The 17,386-nt window shown below is 55.4% G+C and overlaps 1 protein-coding gene across 4 annotated transcripts in view; it reads left to right on the top strand.

Annotated features, from left to right (window-relative positions):
* LOC127586609 (disks large homolog 4) overlaps window positions 1-17,005 on the top strand; it is a 188,586-nt gene extending 171,581 nt beyond the window's left edge. For all 4 annotated transcript variants that reach the window (XM_052044712.1, XM_052044714.1, XM_052044713.1 and 1 more), the window contains 14 exons: window positions 1,228-1,372; window positions 2,476-2,614; window positions 2,801-2,957; window positions 5,187-5,289; window positions 5,833-5,947; window positions 7,221-7,397; window positions 7,851-7,893; window positions 8,941-8,974; window positions 9,704-9,754; window positions 10,225-10,326; window positions 10,728-10,900; window positions 14,345-14,454; window positions 14,877-14,968; window positions 15,849-17,005. In XM_052044712.1, coding sequence (XP_051900672.1) covers window positions 1,228-1,372; window positions 2,476-2,614; window positions 2,801-2,957; window positions 5,187-5,289; window positions 5,833-5,947; window positions 7,221-7,397; window positions 7,851-7,893; window positions 8,941-8,974; window positions 9,704-9,754; window positions 10,225-10,326; window positions 10,728-10,900; window positions 14,345-14,454; window positions 14,877-14,968; window positions 15,849-15,955 — 1,548 coding nt within the window. In that variant the 3' untranslated portion in view covers window positions 15,956-17,005. The remainder of the gene's footprint in view (window positions 1-1,227; window positions 1,373-2,475; window positions 2,615-2,800; window positions 2,958-5,186; window positions 5,290-5,832; window positions 5,948-7,220; window positions 7,398-7,850; window positions 7,894-8,940; window positions 8,975-9,703; window positions 9,755-10,224; window positions 10,327-10,727; window positions 10,901-14,344; window positions 14,455-14,876; window positions 14,969-15,848) is intronic.
* Window positions 17,006-17,386: the final 381 nt, after the last annotated feature.

Below are 17,386 nucleotides of genomic sequence, written 5' to 3' on the forward strand. Positions count from 1 at the left end.
ACTCAATACCCTCTGCGAATTCTGCCTGACCTGGTGACTATTTCCAACATTTTCAGGTTCTTATTTCAGATTTCGGGCATCTGCGTTTTTTTCCCTTTTCAATGAGAAGTGGACGGATTTCAGCGGGAGGGAATCGGGAAGGTGTGAGGGAGAGGAGACGAGGGGTAATGGCCCTGGGAGGGAGATGGCAGTAATGGAAGAAATAAGATAGCGGTCTGGGAAGTGCAGAATCCTTCCCGACTGTGGATGCTGGAAATCCTGAAATAAAAGCAGGGAATGCAGATGACCTGGATTAGTTGTGTTCAGTGTCGAGCCTGGAAGGCTGTGAAATCCCTGCTGAGTCTCTGTAAACGTCAGCTCACCTGTAGCTCTGCTGGACCCTGCCCCACTACCCCTTTGGCACCGTCCAATCCACCCTGGCCCCTGGTGAGGGAGGATGATAAAACTCTCACCTTCGTATTGAAATCCCACCTGTGGTCTTGTTCCTCCCGCCTCTCATTTCTGAACGTCAGCGGGGCAGGAGGAATGGAAGCAACACACAAGATGCTGCAGTAGGTCAGGCAGCATCCATGGAGGGAAATAAACAGTTGACGTTTTGGGTTGAGACCCTTCATCAGGACTGGGAGGGGCAGAAGCCAGATTAAGAAAGTGGGGGGAGGTGATGGGTGAGTGCATGGTGGTGGGGGGGGGGGGGGTGGTGGGGGGGGAGGGGAAGGGAAGGGAGGTGGGGGGGGGGAGGAGGGATGAAAAGGAATGATGTGAGAGCTGGAGGTGATGGGTGGAAGACGCAAAGGGCTGAAGAAGAAGAAATCCGATAGAGGACAGTGGACCATGGAATAAAGGGAAGGAGATGGGGAACCAGAGGGAGGAGGTGGGCAGGTCATAAGGGCTGGGGAGGGGAAAGGGAAGGGGGGAGGGGGGAGGGGGCCACAGGAATCAGCAAGATCAAAGGGCGGGGTGGGAAAAGGAAAAACAGATGGGAGGGGTTACCGGAAGTTAGGAATGGAAGAACGTGTGGAAGGCACCCTCTGTTGGCTTCAGGCAGGAATCGCAGCGTGACAGATAACTGTTTACATGGACTGTGTGATGGGCTTGTTAAATATTGGGTCAAGTTCAAAAGGACAAGCAGGAGAGTACGTCAGGTCTTCACTGATGTGTGTGGATTCTCCAGAGAACCGTCCAGAGTTCTTTCCAACTAAATCAAGCTGTGATTTATTTGTGCTTCAGGTAAACAATGTGGGGCTGGAAGATGTGATGCATGAAGATGCAGTGGCTGCTTTGAAGAACACGTCAGACATTGTGTACCTCAAGATCGCCAAACCCACCAGTCTCTACATCAACGATACCTATGCCCCTCCTGATATCACCACCTGTAAGTAGGGAGATGGGGGAATGCGCCTACACTGCCTGGCTGTTCTCAGTCACTCCCTTCCCTAGTCAGGACCCCAGGCCCAGAGACACCCCTGGAATCGCCCAGATACGGTGAACACACATCCTGATACATAGGCTCAAATAGGTGATTGGCCAGGCAGCTCCATTGCTGCATATCCTGCAGTGTTTCATAGACGGTGTGGAGGGAGCTTCACACTGTGTCTAACCCCAGGAGTCTGTGCTGGGACAGTGTAGCGGGAGCCTCACCCTGTGACTGACCCCGGGAGTGTGTGACGGGACAGTGTAGAGGGAGCTTCACTCTGTGGCTGACCCCGGGAGTGTGTGATGGGACGGTGTGGAGGGAGCTTCACTCTGTGTCTGACCCCGGGAGTGTGTGACGGGACAGTGTAGAGGGAGCTTCACTCTGTGTCTGACCCCGGGAGTGTGTGATGGGATGGTGTGGAGGGAGCTTCACTCTGTGTCTGACCCCAGGAGTGTGGGATGGGACGGTGTGGAGGGAGCTTCACTCTGTGTCTGACCCCAGGAGTGTGTGATGGGACGGTGCGGAGGGAGCTTCACTCTGTGTCTGACCCCAGGAGTGTGGGATGGGACGGTGTGGAGGGAGCTTCACTCTGTGTCTGACCCCGGGAGTGTGTGATGGGACGGTGTGGAGGGAGCTTCACTCTGTGTCTGACCCCGGGAGTGTGTGATGGGACGGTGTGGAGGGAGCTTCACTCTGTGTCTGACCCCGGGAGTGTGTGATGGGACGGTGTGGAGGGAGCTTCACTCTGTGTCTGACCCCAGGAGTGTGGGATGGGACGGTGCGGAGGGAGCTCTGTACCGAACACAAACTGTGATGCAGTTGCCCTTGTTTCCGAGTTGCAGTGAGGTCTCTGACCTTTTGTTGCTGAGTTACGCTGTAAACCACGGGAGTTGTGCAGTGTTTCTCTGCAGTGTCTCTCTGTACGATGGGACGATGTGTATGTTGTAGTGAGGGAAGGCCTTGCCCGTTGTGGGCAATTTGCATTCACCTTATTATCAGAGATGTTGTTGGTCCCCCTCCCCTCCCTGCACCTTCTCTAACAGTCTATCTCTGTGCTCAAGCCTACTCACAGCCCCTGGACACTGAACTTGGACACTCCAACTACCTGGGCACGGACTACTCCCAGACCCTCACTCCCTCATCTCCACGCCGTTACTCACCGGTACCCAAAGGGCTGATGGGAGAAGACGACATCCCTCGGTGAGTGACCATCTGTTCCTGGGTGAGCCGACCGCTCCGCATTCATGCCAGGGTTCCTCCAGCTTGTCCTCGTCCCCGTGTGTCTGTGACCTCCACCAATAGCCGAAGATATCGCACTGGCTGCGCTGGGGTCTGAGCCGATTCCCTGACTCCTGTGGTAATGCTGCTTCCCCTCTCTTCCCACAGGGAGCCACGGAGAGTGATGATCCACCGCGGCTCGACGGGTCTCGGCTTCAACATCGTGGGAGGTGAAGACGGGGAGGGAATCTTCATCTCCTTCATCCTGGCCGGTGGCCCAGCGGATCTGAGTGGGGAACTCCGGAAGGGGGACCAGATACTCTCGGTAACGTGGCACCTCAGTGTGCTGATCCATTGACAGGTTGCGGGCATCAAGGGCAAGGCCTTCATTCATTGTCCAACACTAATTGCCCCTGGAACCACCGCTGCCCTTCTGGAGAGACTGCCCCCACCGTGAACTCAGGCAGTTCCAGTGTTTGGACCCAGCCATGAAGGAGGACTGGCGATGTACGTCCGAGTCCGAGTGGTGTCTGACTTGGAACTTGCAGGTCGTGGTGTTCTCTTGCTGGTTAGAAACAGGAAGTTTTGTTACAGTTGTAGGGGTGTTGGTGAGGTCTCACCTGGAGTATGTGCACAGGTTTTGGTCCCCTTACCTCGGGATAGAGGAGCAATGGTAAATTGGTTTATTATTGTCACATGTACTTTGTTCTGCATGCAGTCTACACAGATCATTTCATCACATCAGTACATCAGGGTAGTACAGGGGAAAACAATACCAATGCAGAGTAAAGTGTCACAGCTACAGAGAAAGTGCAGTGCAGGCAGACAGTAAGGTGCAAGGTCATAATAGAACATAGATCATAGAACACTACAGCACAGGACAGGCCCTTTGGCCCTCATTTTGTGCCGATATTTTATCCTGCTCTAAGATCTATCTAACCCTTCCCTCCCACATAGCCCCCTATTTTTCTATCATTCATGTGTCTAAGTCTCTTAAATGTCCCTAATGTATCTGCATCCACAACCTCTGTCGGCAGTGCATTCCATGCACCCACCAATCCCTGTGTAAAAAAAAAACTTACCCCTGACATCCCCCTTATACCTTCCTCCAATCACCTTAAAATTATGTCCCCTTGTGTCAGCCATTGTCACCCTGGGAAAAAGTCTCTGACTGTCCACTCGATCTGTGCCTCATCATCTTGTGCACCTCTATTGTCACCTCTCATCCTCCTCCTCTCCAAAGAGAAAAACCCTAGCTCACTCAACCTATCCTCACAAGACATGGTTATATCCTGGTAAATCTCCTCCGCACCCTCTCTAAAGCTTCCACATCCTTTCTATAATGAGGCGACCAGAACTGAACACAATACTCCAGGTTCTATAGAGTTCTATAGAGCTGCAACATCACCTCGTGGCTCTTGAACTCAATACCTTGACTAATTGTGAGGTTAAGAGTCCATCTTATCATACTACAGGGTGTTCAAATAGTCTTATAATAGCAGGATAGAAGCTGTCCTTGAGCCTGGTGGTACGTGCTTTCAGGCTTTTGTATCTTCTGCCCGATGGGAGAGGGGAGAAGAGAGAATGTCTGGGGTGGGTGAGGTCTTTGATTATGTCGGCTGCTTTATGACGAAGTGTGGACAGCGACCACAGAGGGGAGGCTGGTTTCCATGATGTGCTGAGCTGTGTCCACAACTCTCGGCGGTTTCTTGTGGTCCCGGACAGACCAGTTGTCATACCAAACCGTGATGTATCCGGAATACACAGTCATTTTTCCAAGGGTTGGGCATTAGCTTAAGGTGAGGGGAGAGATTTAACAGGAACCTGAGGAGCAACTCTTTCACCCAGAGGGTGGTCCGTATGTGGAACAAGCTGCCAGAGGAAGTGGGTGAGGCAGCTACATTGACAACATTGAAAAGACACTTGAACAGGTACAAGGACAGGAAAGGTTTAGAGGGATATGGGCCAAACACAGGCAAATGGGACTAGCTTAGATGGCCATCTTGGTCAGCATGGACCAGCTGGGCAGAAGGGCCTGTTTCCGTGCTGTGTGACTCTGATGCAGGGTCTCCAGTTTCTGTCGACATTTGCTACAGAGAGTGTGGTCGGGGCAGGAGGGGGTTGCAGAGAGGGGTGTAGGGGCCGGAGGGAGGGGTGTAGGGGGCAGAGGGGGTTAGGGAGGGCTCTAGGGGAGGATCTGTGGGTTTACGGGGGCAGGGATGTTGGGGAAGGAGCAGGTGATGGGGACAGGGAGGCTGCAGTGTGGATATCCCCAGAATAGGGTTACTGGACCAGGCTGCATCAACAAGTGCTCCCAGACATGACTCCAACACCAAGTGGGTGAGGACACCCCACCGTCAGCTTCCCCTCCGTCACACACTCAGACGCAGAAAGGTGAAGTTCGAGCCCAGTCAGTCTAGGTGATGCCAGGAAACGTTTCCCTGCACTGAAGTGTGAGAGAGCCTGGCTCGAGGGGCTGTGTGGCCTCCCCCACCCCTCTGATCACTGACTGGGGTCCTCTGTGTGCTGAGCCCAACTCCTTGTCCCCCGGCAGGTGAACGGCGTGGACCTGCGCAACGCCACCCACGAGCAGGCTGCAGCGGCGCTGAAAAATGCAGGGCAGACCGTGACCATCATCGCTCAGTACAAGCCAGAAGGTGAGGGCGGAGGGCGAGGGCAGAGGGTGGAGGGCGGTCCGGGTAACGCTCGGGGCAGTCGCAGCGCAAACCCAGTGTAGGTGCAGGAACAGACCGTACTGAGGGAGGGTCCCACTGTGGGAGGGGCAGTGCTGAGGGAGGGTCCCACTGTGGGAGGGGCAGTGCTGAGGGAGGGTCCCACTGTGGGAGGGCCGGTGAGGGAGTGCTGCACTGTGAGGAGCGGTGAGGGACACCCGCACTGTGGAACTTGCCGCTGCTGGGTGTTTCCTGAGACCCGGTGTGAACCGTGAGTGGGTGTGAAACATTGGGGATGAGCGGATGGGATTTCCCTGCTCTCCTCAGGATAGGTTTATCCCTAAACCTGCTTAGCTGTGAGCAGATATCCGGATCTTCCCATGTGTGGGAGACCCCGGCCCTGCAGAAGGTGCCCTGGGAGCCCGTCACTGGGTGTGAGGGAGGGTCGCGGCGGTTGGTGGGGCAGGGTCCCAGGCTGCCCCCAGCCCTGGCTGTGGGTTGTGTTCACCGACCCTTCCTCCCCGCCAGAGTACAGCCGCTTCGAGGCGAAGATCCACGACCTGCGGGAGCAGCTGATGAACAGCAGCATTGGGTCCGGCACCAGCTCCCTGCGCAGTAACCACAAACAAGTCTTCTACATCAGGTGAGCCAATCCCAGCCACGGGGTGGCAACTCCCTCACTCCCCCTCACCCTCTCCCCCTCCCTCCCTCGCCCTCCCCCTCCCTCTCCCCCTTCCCCCTCTCCCCCTCCCTCCACTCCCCCCTCGCTCCCCCTTTCTCCCCCCCACCCCCATCCCCTCCTGTCTCCTCCTGCCTCCCCCCTCACTTCTGGTCCCTCCCCGTCACTCCCCCTCTCTCCCCTCGCTCCTGGTCCCTCTCCCCTCCCTGTCCCCCTGATTCTGTCCCCACCTTCCCTGTCCCTCACCTCCTGCCCCTCCCCTCTTTCCTCCTCCCCTCTCGTTGCCCCCTCGCCTCCGACGCCCCCTTCCCTTCTTCCTCAGTTGCTCCACCACTGGCAGCTGTGCCTGGGTTCAAGCCTCAGATGCTGGAAGATGAGCTACTGATCTCCCAGTGTTCCTCGCTGTGGCCCTTGCACCTTGTGTCTGCCTGCACTGCACTCTCTCTGTCTTGGAACACTATATTCTGCATTCTGTTTTCTTTCTACTACCTTGATGTACTTATGTACAGAATGATCTGTCTGGATGGCACGCAAACAAAAGCTTTTCACTGTATCTCGGTACATGTCTGAGTATCTCGTACAATAATAAATGGATACCTGTCATTGTATGTCATCCATACAGATCATTTTGAAACATCAGTGCATTGAGCTTGTACAATGCAGAATGTAGTGTTACAGTTACAGAGACGGTTCAGTGCAGACAGACAATGAGGTGCAAGGGCCACCATGATGAAGTCTGGGACACATGAGATTCTGCAGATGCCGGAATCTGGAGCAACACACAAAGTTCTGGAGGAACTCAGCAGGTCAGGCAGCATCTATGGAGGGAAATAAACAGTCGACGTTTTGGGCTGAGACCCTTCATCAGGACTGTGGGAGGGCCAGTTTGTGTCAGCCCAAAAAGTTGACTGTTCATCTCCCTCCGTAGATGCTGCCTGACCTGCTGAGGTGCATTGGGAGGTCTTATCGTATAAGAGGACCATTGAATTGCCTTATAACAGCGGGGTAGAAGCTGTCCTTGAGTCTGGCGGTACCCCGTAATCACTCCCTTACCGACCTCTGCCTTGGTCCGACACTGTCGAACCGCCCCACATTCAGTGCGCCGTGTCCCAGGGTGGCTTGGGGTGGGGGTATGTTGTCCAATGATTGCTCGGTCCTGCCTGGGAACAGTTGCAGTGTGGATGGCAGGGGCTGTGGGTGTTGGTGGTAACCCCTGTCCTGCCTGTTCCTTGCCCAGGGCGCTCTTTGACTACGACAAGACGAAGGACTGCGGCTTCCTCAGCCAGGCGCTCAGCTTCCACTTCGGGGACATCCTGCACGTCATCGACGCCTCGGACGAGGAATGGTGGCAGGCGCGCAAGGTGCACTCGGACGGAGAGAGCGAGGAGATCGGATTCATCCCCAGCAAGAGGAGGTACGGGGAGTGGGGTCGGCGGCCGAGGTGGGGGGGTGGGGGGAGAGCGTGGCGGGGTCCAGGGAGTGGGTGGAGGGGCTGCAGAGTCTGATCCCAGCACCAAACTGTGGTCCTGGTGTAACAAGGGTCAATCCTTCCGTCGGGGGGGGGGGGGGGGGGGCGGGCGCGAGGGGTTCAACCACTGAAACCAGCTCCAACACAGCACTGAGGGGGGGGGGGGGGTGCGGTGGTGCAGGGGGGGATAGTGAGGGAGCGCCCCACTGTGGGAGGAGGGTGGTACTGAGGGAGGGTCACACTGTGGGAGGGGCAGTACTGAGGGAGGGTCACACTGTGGGAGGGGTAGTACTGAAGGAGGGTCACACTGTGGGAGGGGCATTCTCTCCCTAACTAGGAGACTGATGTTTGGCACATAGCTGCTTTAGTGACTGATTGTTTGTAATCCTCCCCCCGCAGGGTTGAGAGGAAGGAGTGGCCGAGACTAAAGGGCAAAGATCGGGTAAGGAAGGATTCCGGGCTCGGTCAGACCTGGTCCTGTGCTGGGGGGGGGGGGCAGGGGGGTGCGGTGGGGGCGTTGGCAATACCACTGTCACCACCTGAGGGTCTCTGGACTATCCGGTCTCCTCACAGATGCTGCCTGTCCCGCTGAGTTCCTCCAGTTGTATGTCGCTCCAGATTCCAGTATCTGCGGTCCCTGGTGTCCACGGATTGACCCAAACCCCTCACTACTGATGCTGGAAACACTCAGCAGGTCAGGCAGCATGTGTGGGCAGAGAAACAGGCTCCCGCTACCGGTCAAAGACCCTTCGCCTGAGGCAGTGTGATGGCCTCTCAGTGCCCAGTCCGATAGGTCTGTGCATCAATCAACCCTGTTGGTCTGAAGGGGGAGAGCTCGAGCTCATCTGAACCCAGGCCATTGAAATTCTGCAGCCGGACTGCAGAGTCTGGGTGGGGAATGTAAACCATGTCCTTGGGGAAGTATTGGTGATTGGGCATAAAAGGACAGGTTTAACACAGCTTCAGACTGCTCGAAGATGTCCCCTGGTTCCCCATGAATGCTGGGTCACAAAGGCACAGCCAGTTGTAAGTCAATGTCAGATTCTCATTTTATATTCTGTAGGAGGAGGACATTCAGCCCATCGACTCTCTGCTGGTTTTCTGGGCATGGGCTTCGGGATGTAGGAGGAAACCAGGGGAACCCCAGGGAGAATGTGCAAACCCCACACACAGCACCGGAGGTCAGGATCCAACCCGGGTCTCTGGTGCTGTGAGGCAGTGGCACTACCCGCTGCACCACCCATTTCATGTGCTCTTGATACCGGCCTGGTCATAAACTCCGGAGGGAACGCTGCTTCTGAGCAGTGGCTTCGGAGGGCCACAGCACACGGCATGTGAGTGAGTTTCGGGGTCAGTTGGAACGGATGGGAAGGTTGGAGCCTGTGGCTGCTCGGGGCAGAACCTGTCGGGACAGGGTGGTAGGAAGGATGGGCAGAGGGAAGACACTGCCCTCTCCTAATGAACTCTCTCCTTCCCTTCCGGTGCCCAGGAGATGCCAGGCGTCGGAGACGGGGGTCTGCAAGGTGAGACCTGATTTACACTGGGGTGTGAGTGTGTGCAGTGACCGAGCCCCCAACTGATGTAGGGCTCACGGTGTTTCCCACCCCTTCACTGGCACCCAGGACACATCATCAGTCGACCTGTGTGTGGGTATTTTCTGTGAGCATCCCCCCCACCCCCAAGGCTCCCGCTGTCAACGGCTGTGCCGTGGCTCTGCCCCTTCACTCCCAAACGGACCCCCAACCCCAGCGCACCCCAACCCCACTGACACCCAGTCACCTTCTTAGGGGACTGTTCAATAGTCTTATAACAGCGGGATCAAAGCTGTCCCTGAGCCTGGTGGTACATGGCCTGCAACCCCCTCCAACCCCTGCACCCCTCCCGCCCCTCCAACCCTCCCCCCTGCCCCCCCAACCCCCTCGCTATCTCTGTGCACTTCCCATCCCAACCTCTCACTCCTCCCTGACTCCCATCGCTCCACCTCTGGGGACTATGTCTGCCAAAGCCTGGGCCCCAATCTCCGGACTTCCCTCCCTTGTGTCCCAGTCCTATCCCTGCTCCTGTAAAATGCCCCCGGACCCTCTGCCTGCGACAGGTTCCAATCACCGCTGCTGATGGTTTCCGCTGCGGTCCGTGTTCGGCTGTACGTGTGTAAATGGCCGTTGTTACAGAGGGCCCCTCCATCCGTGTGTCAGTCCTCGGCTCCAGTCTGTGAGCGTTGCAGATTCCCTAATGTGTGGCCTTCCTCACAGGGAGCCGTGAGGACCGGGTGCTGAGCTACGAGGCGGTTCTGCAGATGGAAGGTGAGTGGAGAGTTCCAGACCCCATGTCCAAGACCCTGTCCACATCCAGAGGGGCGGCTCTGTGGGAAGGGTCATACTGTGGGAGGGGTGGTGAGGAGGGAGTGCTGCACTGCGGGAGGGGCCGTACAGGGAGTGCCGCACTGTGGGAGGGGTGGTGAGGAGGGAGCTACGCCCCCGGAGGTGTGCTGTCCTCTTGAGCTCCACCTCCCTCTCGGAGAACACCAAAGCTTTAGTTCTGATCTGTAACTGGAGCTGGATGCAGTGTCTCAGAGCCCGAGGGGCAATCATTGTCAATCAGTGGGACTGAGACCAGGTCATTGCTGTCCTGTGGGTGCACAGGAACGCTGCCCGTTTGCACTGCTACAACCGTGACCTTGCCTCAGGCTGCCTCTGACGGGCAGAGGGGCTTTGGGACATCTGAGGAGGTGAAAGGCTGGGGAGGAATGAATTTTCCTTTGCTCTCTCTGCAGTGCACTACGCTCGTCCCATCATCATTCTGGGCCCCACCAAGGACCGGGTGAACGACGACCTGCTCTCCGAATTCCCGGACAAGTTTGGCTCCTGTGTTCCACGTGAGTTTGCCGTTAGCTGCGTGTCGCTCTCAGCCTGGGAGACCCCTGACCACTTCCTCCCGTTCGTGTGTGGACCGCCAGAGTGTCCGAGGTTGGGCTTTTGCTGTGTACGAGCCCGAGACTGGGGGAGAGCCGATTCCCAAAGGTTGGCTCACACCCTGGGCTCTGTTCTCCTGAGCTCCACTCTGTAGAGTTTGTGAATGGAGTCACAGGAAGGAAACTGCACCAACTGAACAGTACCAGATTATATTTAAATGCAGTGAGTTTGTTGCGGGTGCTGTGATCTGTCCCTCTCCAGCAGAGTGACGGTGGCATTACTCTGCTGTCTGTGTGGCTGGGGATAGTGGGGTCACTGTGGATGGAACGGGATTGAACCCCCACCACTTCCTGTTGCTCCCCAGATACAACCCGGACAAAACGTGACTACGAGGTGGACGGACGGGACTATCACTTCGTGGCGTCCCGCGAGCAGATGGAGAAGGACATTCAGAGCCACAGGTTCATCGAGGCCGGCCAGTACAACACGCACCTGTATGGGACCAGCGTGCAGTCGGTTCGGGAGGTGGCAGAGCAGGTAGTCACCAGGGAACACTTCAGCGAGGGGTGGAGCATTCGCTGGGAGACATCCCCACGTTGGTGATTCCCATGCGAGGGGGGAGCAAGGTGGTGCACGGGCTGTGTCTGTGGGCCGCTGTAAGTAGGAGTCCCTCTGGGGACATTGGGAAGGGTGCATGACACGGGAGTCCAGTGGGGGCTCCTGTTCCCCACCTCTCCACTGAGATTCAAGGGGGCGCAGCGAGTGAGAGAGAGTGTGATGACTCCCACAGTCGAGTTCGCAGTAATAGTCGAGCAAGTGGGGAGGGACCCACAGTGGGCATCGGGGAAGGGAGGAGAGGGGAACTCTCCCCGGGATGTGGTACGGTAGACACTCCGGTCCTTGTCTTCCTGTAGATTCAGGAGCAGTTCCTGTGGATCGAAGGGGGACAAATGTGACCCCCACTGAGGGATGGAGGGAGAGGGGGAACTGAGCTGTTCACTGAGCATCAGTGGTGGGGAAAATGATGTAAAACCAGAACACGGAGACACGGGACTGCAGATGCTGGAATCTGGAGCAACACACAGAGCATTGGAGGATTTTGGTGAGTCGGGCAGCATCTGAGGGGGGAGGCAGACAGTCGACAATTTGGGCCGAGACCCCTTCATCTGGACCCACTGAGTTCCTTCAGTGCTTTGTGTGTCGTACCTTGGAAGGTGGGAGAGGATTGTGCAGTCAGCATGGACTTACGAATCATGGAATCCATAGAGAATGTAACTAGTAGAATAATTAAGGGGAACCACCCCCCCCCTTCCCTCCGCCAGGGTCTCCCGCAGGGATCCAGCGGGTGGAACTGGGAGGGATACACCAGTGTGGATTGAGAATTAATTGGTGATGGGACAGAGTGGGGATGAAGGAATCCTGCTGGGCAGCAGCTGAGCTGGGTGGGTGCTGCAGGAACCGGGGCTCGTGCCCCCGGTGGTCACGATCGATGTCAATGTTTGGCTGAGGGGAACGCATCATGTGTCACGTCTGTTGCCGATACAAACCCGGGGGGGTGGGGGTGGTGGGAAGAGGTTTCAAGGGGATGTGAACGAACTGAGGGAGTGGGTGACAACATGGCAGGTGGGACGTAATGGGGAGAAGTGTCACAGTCACACAGCACAGAGACAGGCCCTTTGGCCCACCACATCTATGTTGTCCATCAACTACCCATCTCCACTGAGCCCATGTCCCAGCACTTGGCCCATTCCTGCTCTGCCTCCACCACCCCCTGAGGCAGTGCCTTCCTGGTTCCACCCCCCCTCTGGGGAGAACTTCCTCCTTAGATCCCCCCTGAACCTCCCACTACTCACTTTAAACCCATGTCCCAGGGTCCTGGGGAACCCCCTCTGCACCCTCTCCAGTGCAGTCACCTCCTTCCTACAGTGCGGTGACTAGAACTGCACACAGTGCTCCAGCTGTGGTCTAACCAGTGTTTTACAAAGTTGTACCAAGACCTGCCGGTACTTATACTCTCTGCCCTGTCTAACGAAGGCAAGTATCTCGTATACCTTCTCCACCTACCTCTCTACCTGTGCTGCAGCCTTCAGGGATCTGTGGGTTTGTACACCAAGGTCACTCTTCACCAACACTCCCGAGGGCCCCACAGTGTATGCCCTATTGTTATTTGACCTCCCAAGTTCATCACCTCACACTTGCCAGATTAAATTCCATCTGTCATTGACCTGCCCAACTCAGTAGATGATCAATTATCATCCTGTGGCCTCAAACTATCCCCATCACTTAATACCACCGTCAGTTTTTGTGTCATCTGCAAACATATTACTCACAGCTCCCAGATTGACATCTAAGGGCACAGACGAGGTGAATAGCCACAGTCTTTTCCCCAGGGTAGGGGAGTCCAGAACTAGAGGGCACAGGTTTAAGGTGAGAGGGGAAAGGTTTAGAAGGGACCTGCGGGGCAGGTTTTTTCACACAGAGGGTGGTGGGTTTATGGAACGGGCTGCCTGAGGAAGTGGTAGAGGTGGGTACAATTATGACATTTGGACAGGTACACGGATAGAAAAGGTTCAGAGAGATATGGGCCAAACACAGGTAAATGGAATTAGCTCAGTGAGGCAGCTTGGATGGTGTGGATGAGCTGGGCCTGTTTTCCATGCTGTATAACTCTGAAAGTTGTTAATGTATATAATGAACAGCAAGGGTCCCAGCACCGATCCTGTGTAGACCACCAGTCACTGCCAGAAAAAATCCTCATCACTCTCTCTTCCATCACCAACCCAGTTTTGTGGTTATGCAGCCAAATGTGTGGTCGTCCACTTTGGCACAAGTAGCAGAAAGTCAGGGGCTATTTAAATGGAGAGGGTCTGGGAAATGTTGATGTTAAAGGGGTCATGGGATCCTTGGACACAGGCCTCAGGGAGCAGGCACAGCCCGTGCTGTCTTGGCCTTTATTACCAGAGGATTTGAGCACAGCAGACAGACATCAAGTGCTGCTGGAAGGTCATCAACTCGGTGAAGGTCGCTCCAAACGTTTTGGTCTCCCAGCATAGGGAGATGTCCGTGAGGGAACGCTGCTGACTGGCACAGTCCTGGCTGCAGGAGTCCGTGCTGAGGGATGCGCTGAAGCTGGGTGCAGCCAATGCAAAGGCTCTGTGGGTTGTTTGTGTTTTCTCCTTAAAGTTTACACTACTGGATGTAACCACCATGAATGTTAAGGTTTTCCTTCAGCACTGTTCCTTCCTTTGTATATATTTTTTATCATGAATAAAGTCTATTTTTGAAATATATAAGAAACTTTGAGGTCAGCAGTGAGGGTGTTTTGCTGCAGTTGTCTGGGACGCGGTGAGACCGCCCCCGGAGTGTTGGGTATTGCTTTGGAATTAAACTGCGAGGTTGGGTTTTAGTGCCCACTGCTCTCTGTGGGCACTGCAGGTCCTCGGCGGGGACAGGGGGAGGTTAGTGACGGGAACAGCAGTGGGTATGGAACCAGACCTTGGTCACAGATGCATCCACTGACGTGTGATGTAGTCATTAGTTACTGGTGCATTAATACTGCACGGGTACAGAAGTAGTTAGACACTGATATACACGAGACTACAGTACCAATGAATGTGTGTACGATAGGTTGATTACTGTATATAATTATTGAAAAACATTGTACATTTTAATATTCTGTGTATTACTGGTAACTGACACTGGTTACCCTGGTCGTAATAATCTTTAGCTACTGATATGCAGAGCAACAGCTGGTTACCGATGCACACATCACTGGTACTACACATCAGTACTAGGTTACTGACCTGCCCATTGATGTGTAACGGTCCGGTAACGGGGAGGTTTAACGATTTCGGTGACAGGTCGGGGTAACCTTCCGCGGTCGGTGTTCTCGACACCTGTCCCCATGCCGGTGTCCCTGTTGCTGACAGCATTGCCCCCACCCTGGGCTTCCCCAGTAACACCACTCTCCTCTCCCCACAGGGGAAGCACTGTATCCTGGATGTGTCAGCCAACGCCGTGCGGAGACTGCAGGCAGCCCATCTTCACCCCATCGCCATCTTTATCAGACCCAAGTCCCTGGAGAACATCCTGTGAGTGGGAGCGTCTCACTGTGGGAGGGGTGGTACTGTGGGAGGGGTGGAGGGAGGGTCACACTGTGGGAGGGGTGGAGGGAGGGGCATTTCTGAGGGAGGGTCACACTGTGGGAGGGGCAGTACTGAGGGAGGGTCACACTGTGGGAGGGGCATTTCTGAGGGAGGGTCACACTGTGGGACGGGCGGTACTGAGGGAGGGTCACACTCTGGGAGGGGCGGTACTGAGGGCACACTGTTGGGTCCTGTCCCCACCAATGTGCCATCTGTATTCGACTTCACAACCAGGTTGGCAAGTTGCTGCTGACGGCGAGGACTGTTTGTGAACTAACTCCGGGGTGACAGGCCTGGGGAGACAGGGTTGGTGGGGGGCGGTTTGCTGGGATTGTCTGAGGTTGAGATCTGTGGGATCTGCCTTGCAGGGAGATCAACAAACGGCTGACGGAGGAACAAGCCCGAAAGGCCTTCGAGAGGGCGGTGAAACTGCAGCAGGACTTCACCGAGTGTTTCTCGGGTGAGTGCTGGCAGCTCAGTTACTGCACAGTCGCATCACTCTGAGCACGGGCGAGAAAGTCGTTGCTGTGGAGGTCTAGTTGGGATCGGATGGATGTGGAGAGAATGTGTCATTCCAGGGAGAAAACTAGAGATTAAAACTGCTGGAAATATTCAGTGGACCAGGCAGCATCTGTGGAGACGGGTGGTCGGGGTGGGGGGCAGAGAGTCGGGTGGGGGGGGGGGGGGGAGTGAGGATGGAGGAGCTGTCAGTGAGAGGGTGGAGACCAGGTGACTGGATGACAGGAGTGGGCTGGGGCTGGCGGAGGGAGGGGCGACCCAGAATAAGTGGCAGAACTGTGGACCAGACCATTCAGTGGTGACACCCAGCTCTTTCCCTATCTCTGCTACCCCTCCACCCCCCCAATCGCTGTCACAGATGGGGCCAGGTCAGAGTGTGGAGGGATGAGGGTGTGAATCAGGCAGAGAGGGGCAGGAGTTGGGGGGGAGGTGGGAGGGGAGGGGATGGGAGTTGAAAGGCTGGAATTAGAGGGACAATTCTGCTCCCAAACCCAAACAGTAAATTGGTTTATTATTGTCACTTGTACCGAGGGACAGTGAAAAACTTGTCCTGCATACCGATCGTACAGGTCAATTCATTACGTCAGTGCATCGAGGTAGTACAATAACAATGCAGAATAAAGTGTTACGGTTACAGAGAAAGTGCAGTGCAGGCAGGCAATAAGGTGCAGGGTCATGGCGAGGTAGATTGTGGGGTCAAGAATCCATCTTGTTACACGAGGGGTCCATTGTTCTAACGGCAGGACAGGATGACACCAGTGCCTCTGTGAGTTAGCCCCGTGCCAGTAATATCCTCCTGCCTCTTTCTGCTCTCCCTGCAGCTGTGGTGGAAGGTGACAGTTTCGAGGAGATTTACATCCGTTGCAAACACATCATCGAGGAGCACTCTGGGCCTTACATCTGGGTCCCCTCCCGGGAGAGACTGTAGGACATCCTCCCCTCGCCCCTCTCCCCCTCCCCACCTCCGGGCTGACCAACCTCATGTGTCCATGACCTGCCCCACCCCGAGCTTCTGAAGCCGCTATTGCCTCCCGCAGGATCTGACCCCTCTGCAACACCACAGCTCTTTTGTTCTGTCATTTGCTCCGTTTCCAGGATGGAGAGTGGAGTCGAGGGAAAGAGGAATTTTTTTGTTTAAGAAAGGAAGAGGAGACAGCCTTGTGTGTGACCTGTTTGTTTCTGCTCTCTCCACAAAGACTGCTTGTGCATGCTTCATGTCAAAGGCAAGCAAACAGCAAGGACCATCCAATGAACCAGCTTTCACCTGCACTGCACAAGGAGCGGTATTTGCCAAGCCTGGGCTGTGGGTAGCACAGACTGTGGTTTGCTGTCTGGGTGACTGTAAATAATTTCCTTATTTAACTGAAGAACATACACACGTGAGTGACAAGAAACAGCAACAAGAAAAACAAAACCTTAAAATTACCGCTTTCCATTATTTTCTGTTCATCCCCTTTGTGCTGACTGCCTGCATCCCAAAGACAGAGGAAAACCACAAACTTTGGAAAAGTGAATCGTCAAAGAGCAAGTAAGTTCAGAGAGGCTTCCATCGAAAGAGCAATGCAGGGCGGCAGTAGCTTTCCGAAATGCTCTGTGCCCTCTCGCTCGCTCTCGCCCCCATGGGAATCGGGATTTTCCTCTGCGCCTGTTACAAGACGTGGCTGTTCCCTCTCTCGCCGGCTCGTGAAGAATGGGCCCTCACTGCATGGAGACTGTGGCTGTGCTGTCCACTGGCGCCATCTGCTTTTTCAACTCATTTTTATTGCTGTTGCCCTAAGACAGTCATGTTTTGACCGTGTTTTATTTAGTTGCTGGGACCTTCACACCTCCGTCCTTTCCCAGTCATGTGATGGAACAGACCTGACAGGCGCGTGCAAAGAGTTTAATTGTCAAGCGGATTTGGGAGTGCTGGTCTTTGGTATCCCAGCCCTCGAATCGCATTGCTGTTGGTTGGTTCTCTGTGTGGGACTGGGCTGTGGCTGGCTGGGTGGGTGGGTAGGGGGTTGGTGGATGGGGAAACGTTTTTGGATGTTCTGTCGCTGCTATGATCTGGATCTGGAAGATCGGCTCGGAGGAGGAAGCTGGTCAGTTTGTGGCATCTCCTTCCCGGTCCAGACAATCTGACCTCAGGGCATTGAACTAGGGCACCCTCCAGGACCCGGGCACCCCCAGCAGCTTCTGATCCAGTCTGGCCTCCAGTACCTCTCTGTGGACCAAGTGCCCAGTAGTTGGGGCACAGACATGCTGAGGTAGGGGAGGAGAACTCCTCAAAGGGATCTCCTTCCCTCTCAGCCCCAGCCCCAAGGAACTGCACACTACCCTTCTGGGTATTCCACTATTCCACTAGGGCCAAGAACCT

The sequence above is a fragment of the Pristis pectinata genome, chromosome 37, assembly GCF_009764475.1.
Source record: "Pristis pectinata isolate sPriPec2 chromosome 37, sPriPec2.1.pri, whole genome shotgun sequence".
In the NCBI taxonomy this organism is placed as follows: domain Eukaryota; kingdom Metazoa; phylum Chordata; class Chondrichthyes; order Rhinopristiformes; family Pristidae; genus Pristis; species Pristis pectinata.